The 6,000-nt window shown below is 38.6% G+C and overlaps 1 protein-coding gene across 5 annotated transcripts in view; it reads left to right on the plus strand.

The window, feature by feature from the left end:
- AFF2 (ALF transcription elongation factor 2) overlaps window positions 1-5,706 on the plus strand; it is a 346,941-nt gene extending 341,235 nt beyond the window's left edge. For 4 of the 5 annotated variants that reach the window (XM_090150571.1, XM_031602672.2, XM_090150573.1 and 1 more), the window contains one exon: window positions 1,895-5,705. In XM_090150571.1, the coding sequence (XP_090006697.1) occupies window positions 1,895-2,016 (122 nt within the window). In that variant the 3' untranslated portion in view covers window positions 2,017-5,705. Of the gene's footprint in view, window positions 1-1,894 lie in introns of all 5 variants that reach the window. The other variant, XM_090150572.1, reaches the window with a different exon arrangement.
- The last annotated feature ends 294 nt before the right edge of the window (window positions 5,707-6,000 follow it).

Genomic DNA, 6,000 nt, shown 5'->3' on the forward strand with positions numbered 1-6,000 from the left:
TTAAAATAAAAAAGCATAGCAAGAGGAAGAGCAGCAGAACTATGACCTGCCAAGCCAATCTGGTTTTGAAAAGCAAAGCAGAAACAATCTGCCGTGCACCTCTGGTTGAATTTCACCATGTCTGTGCAGCTTAGAATGTGTGGGAAAATAGATGGCATTTGTTATGAAACCTGTATCTGCAGGCAAAATGACAGGCTTCCCCAAGCCAACCCATGTTCTGGTTCACAGTGGGTCACTGAGAGAGTTTTTCACCATTCACACAATCAAATTCTCAGCTGACTTTGCCAAATGAGATATTTTTTAAAGCTTCCAAAGATAACAGCACTTCTTGTCTACAGTAGAAAACAGTCAACTCTATAGTGATGAAGGCCTGCTCTTTCACATATGAGTTTAGTAAGTGGCTTCAGTGCTTATGGCTTTTTTTGAGAAATATTTTGAAGTTGTTAAACCAAAATTAAGCTCTAAGGTGAATCCTCAGTGTTTAAAATTATTATTTATTTGAGCCTAGAATGAGGTAACTAGAATGCAGACAGTAAGTTTTTTCACTCCTATTTGTATTGATTTCGCACTGGAGGAGGGGAATAAAAGACAGAGGAAGGAAGATGAGCAGTAACTGCTAACTGCAGCATCTTAACTCAACTGGTGATAGCTCTAAGCTTTCATTATATGCTTGCCTCCAGCCAAATCACTTTGTGCTGTGATAGTACCATAGTTTTCACGCTGACCAGGGTCAGGCTATCAATACTTGGATAGAAAACCTCAAAGCGGTACTTACTTGCTGAAGAAAATATTGATAATGTTTTTGTAACTGACATCTGTACTCCAGACCAGCAGCCAATTGTTGATTGGCTGTGTGCCTCACACTGGATTTTAGATAGGGTGAGAATGCAAGGTCTGAGCCATTGTTGTGGTTGTTGATTGTTATCTGACTCTGAAAGCTGAAAGGCCTTTAACTGAGACTAGACTCCCACTCTCCTAAATATAGTGTAAATGTTGCATGTGTGGGATTGTCTGTGCCCTAGTGAGCATAATTCTGTGAGACAATGGAAGGCACGATTCAATTCTCCATTGAAAGCAGTTAGGAAGTGTCTGTTGACCATAACAGGATTAGCTTTTCACCTAGAGAACATGATATACTTTGTTCTCTCAACCTGTGTGTTCTTTCTACCTGCGTCTCTCTGTTTGGTGATTTCTTGATAACCCTTCCTAGCATCAAATCCCAGGGTCTTTACACATCTCTTCTTTCCCCTCGGAGGCTCCTATCTCCTACTTGCTGTTTTACTCCCCTTTTGCCTCTCTCCTCTTCCTCCACCCTTCCCACTCCAAACATCCACTCTGGAGCCTGAAGCTGAATGAGCAAATGGCTAAAACCAGTGCAATGGGAGAAGCAGAAATAGAAGGCTAGGAGAAAGAGCAAGAAGGGTTTTTAGGATGCAGACTAGCTCTTCATGCCCAGGAGAAGATGCAGCGTAGAAAAGAAAGTGCTGCAGTTCATTCCCACTATTTAAATCACACAGCAAGCCTAGGCTAGACTTAAAAAACTGAAAGTGAAGATGTTGTACCATGTGACATAGTTTCATGGGAAATATTGATGATAGGTGGGTGGTTGGACTGGATAATCTCAGAGCTCTTTTCCAACCTTGGTGATTCTACGATTCCAAGCTCACTACAGCAAGCAGTCATACCACACTGGGGTGTGCTTCCAGCATGGAAAGTCTAATTTGACCTAATTTATATGTTTTTTGCCTTTGTTTAGTTATTTCCTACTGCCCATGTATGGATGTGTACAAGAACATAGGAACGCGCAAAGTACACTGCTGCTAATGCATGTGAAATCATGATAACCCATGTACCACTGCCCAAGACAATAACTTCTGCTTCCTATGTATTGCAGAATTCTTTGTAGACCTGGACTCAGTGATGGGACCCTTAACACAACACAGCAGTATGACCAATCTGGTTCGTTACGTTCGCCAAGGACTCCACTGGCTCCACATTGAGGCTCATTTGTTGTAGTGACTGCTGCCCTGCTCATAACATCCCCATTCTTCTACCTCTACCAGCGCACAGACGATCACTGGTGGAATTCCACTCATTTCTGGAAATTTATTCATGTAACTTCATTTTTATTGCATTTTTTAATATCCTATCTATTGGAAGTAGAAGTCATCGTAAATGGAACTTATGACTTAAGAGCAGTATGTGTTGTACCATCTAATCATTTTCGACAATTTTCTATGCCTTGTGTCTCCTGGATCCTGCCATCCTTATGTGCTTTATGGAACGGTACATTCCCTGCAGTATTGTTTAAAGTCCATGCTGCCTTCAAGTGAAAACAAAAAAGCACTTTGAGAAGATATGGATTCCTGAGAAATAGTACAAAGCGTCTTAAATATTTGAGGGTATATATGAGAAGTCCCTTTTGAAATAAATTAGTAGAACTTATAGCTATTCACTCAAAATCATCTTCTGAACCTGTACCAAGCTTTTCACCACTTAATTCTGGCATTCTTACCTTACGCAGTACATTACTAAGATTTCATACTTCCAATAGGCTTAATCTCCAGAAGAAAATGTTGAATATCTAACAGGTACATAATGTATGATCACCAAAGGTGTTAAGAGGTAAAAGGTTGAAGGAATGCCTCATTAAAGAAAGATGACACACTATGCAATGAGGTTTTGATATTCCATTCTACCTATTTATTGTTGGCTTAGTAATTTCAGTAGGCAGCACAGTTTATTGCAGTTTTTAGGCAATTTCAAAATATTAGCTTTCATAGTCTCCTCTGCCGTTCCTATGCTAAATCTGTGAATTTTCTTTCAGTTTTACTGTTAGTCTCAAATGAATACTCATCCAAGATTCTTCTTCACAGAACAATCTCTTCTTGCGAAGTGAGACTCAGTGAAAGCAGATTTTAATGGGAATGCTACATTCTAAGCATTGATATTGTATGTAAAACTCCATTAATAAGTGTATGCAGATTCTTCATGAAACTCTCTGGAAGTTTAACTAACCAACTGCTGTTGAAACAATGTAATTCCATGTGGCATCAATTTACACCTGTTTTGTTCATTTCAGAGCATTAGGAACAAATGGTATTACTTACCTTGCTATCATGAAAACAATGATAAATTAAATAAAATCAACGGATTTATCCAAAAGCAATATAACATTTGTTTAATAATGGCCATGAATACTTCAGTCAAATTACCTATTTTCCAAGCTCTGCATCTATTTACCCATGCTGTCATGTTTCAGACCATTTTTTCTAATGCGTGAATAATAATGAGACAATTCAGATAGAATTTCAAAGCAATTGTGAATAAATTACACCATTTCACATTTGCTCTTTCCTCTTCTTTTTTTTTTCTCTTATTATAAACTGCACTGCTCTTCTGGTGCCACTGCAAGAAGCGCCGGTGCATGAAACAAAACAAAATGAATTTATATCAATAATTCACAAGACTTTAAATGGTCTCATCTCATTCTTGATGTAACGCCTGCATACCTTACTGAACTGTAAATTCAATTTCTGTAAACAGAAGATGCTCATAGCAATGTAAATATTATTCTGTCTCATCTCATTGAAATAATACAATATGTGTTTAAATGCCATCCAGGTATTAGTTAGTTGCAATTACCTTCTGCTATATAATCCTGTATGGTGAGTTATTGGATTCTACTCACTGGGTTGCGACCAGATAAATAGGACAAATTTGCATTTAAAAGGTTCAGACTGTTATGGTTTCTAGAGCAGGCCTTGGATATTTGCAATAAGAGCAGTTTAAGGACTCTGCGCAGTACACATTTAAGACAGACATTACTGTAGCTGTTGTGTATTAGTTGCCTGTAATGCTATTTTTTCTTAAAAATCAATATTTGCTAATTTTTTTTCCACAAGACTGTATTGTAAACGTAGTCAAGGTGCATCATTAGAGTAATCATCCAGTTTAGAGTTGGTTGTCTGCAAAGGACGTTGGCAGAACATGCACATCCTGTCTTATCTGCACATTCCTGTTCCTAAAGTGGTCAATACACTCTTATCTGCTCCTGGAAGGTTTCAGTAACACGGCTGAAACATGAATCCGACAGCATTTGTCAAGCTGATTCTGGCCCCAGCAGCTAAAGAATAAAGCCACAACGGTGGAGACAATTCAAAAATGTAGAATAAAAGTGTTGGGTTTTTAAAAACACTTCCAGTATTGTTTTTTAACAGATGAAGCAGTGTTGAGGTGGTTTTATCACAAGCCAGAGTTTTCCATTCCCTTTGCAAGATCTTACTGATGAGATTCAGTCTAATCAAGTGCATTGTCGTCCCCCGTTCCTTTAACGTAGACTGAAACCCTAGACTGCCGTGCATTTCCAAAGGCTATGTCTTGAAACACAATTTGAAATACAATCTTTAGGCACAAGACTGTTCACAGAGTTAGCTGCAGTCACTCGGTGAAGCAGCATGTTATCTCTCACCTGTTGCTCGCAGTAAACAGACTCCTGTTTCTAAATGTACCCCATGTGCAATCTTTTGCTTAAACAGCTTAAAGAATTATCCCACCTGATTTTGCTTCCTGTGACTAAGTTTGAAATGTATGCTGAATCAATGGCATGATTATATTAAGTCCAGCAGTCAAGCCTAGGATCACAAGCCAACTTACTATTTAGCTGTCTTGTTTCAAAAGCAGCTTAGAAACAAATTAAATATGGAGAGTGAATTACCTTCTTATCCCTGGGGATGATGCTTCTTTTGAGTTAGTTATTAAGGATTATTGCACTTTTACATGCACTGTATTCTTCTCATTTCAAATGCCAACATGTCATCTTTGTGGAATCGTTTTACCCCTTAAAATATTATTTCCAGTGGAGTTAATCAAACAAACTTGTTTGTTTGTTGCAATCCACAGGTGAGCTGTGTGTGTTGGGCATTTGCTATGTCTGCTCTTAACACTGCCCACTTTGGGCATTCAAAGTCATGAACCAAGCACCGAAAATCACAAGATTGACTCCAAATCATGGCTTTAAAAAAAAAAAATTGTTGCTGTTCATATATTGCCTTATGGATAACAAGCTTTGATGCCGATTTCAATAGCCTTTTTCAGGCATTTTTCGATCATGCTGAGGGCCAGAAATGGCGTATTTGTTTTTAATAGTGAGAAACTGAGACACTGATGTCATCTCTTGATTTCTGCAGCTGGACTGTAAGAAGGAAACCAAGCTTCATAAAAAATGGCCAGAGCTGACAAAACTGTCATTTGTGTGCCATGCTTCAGGAGTTTTGCACAATCCACAGCTCAGCAGTGAAAGGAGAACGCAACTGAAGGGCTAACTGCAAGTGTTTCAGAACTCCATCAGTACACAATCTGATGGTAGCAAAGTCCTAAGTGCTCAAATGAGACATTTACATAGCACTTAACCTCTATGTCAAGAGCTGCTGCAGGTCTTAAATGAAGGATTTGACAATGTGCAGACACAATGTCCTGCTTGGATTGCAGTGACTATCTCTAGCCATGTGATGATGTGTGTTGAGAAACCATGGTCCAGGAGAGCAGGGCTTGAAGGAAGGCCTGAGATGTATCCTGTAAGGGTCATCTATCTCGACTATGTCCGCGGTCACTGATTTCAGCCATGCTCTGTTGGCTCCTTTGGAAGGACAAAGCACACCTTTCACTATAAAAAATTAACAGCATAAATAGTTCATGCTTGATAGCTGGGCTTGGCCCAGTATTTGGCTATTTTATTTTATTTTATTTTATTTTATTTTATTTTATTTTATTTTATTTTATTTTATTTTAATGTCATTCTGGTTTAGCTTAGTGCCTTTGTGTTGACAGTGTTGATAGCAGCCTTCCCGGCTTGCTTCTTTTAGCTTCATTTCATGTCTTCTTGTATGATCTTTGGACTTCAAATTATCTAAATAGCCTCTCCATTAATATACTAGCTCATTTGGTCTCCTTTGGAAGAAAAGGAGAGATATGTTGATCTCCACGGTGTGCGTTTTATAA

The sequence above is a fragment of the Phasianus colchicus genome, chromosome 14, assembly GCF_987193195.1.
Source record: "Phasianus colchicus chromosome 14, bPhaCol1.hap1.1, whole genome shotgun sequence".
Taxonomy (NCBI): domain Eukaryota; kingdom Metazoa; phylum Chordata; class Aves; order Galliformes; family Phasianidae; genus Phasianus; species Phasianus colchicus.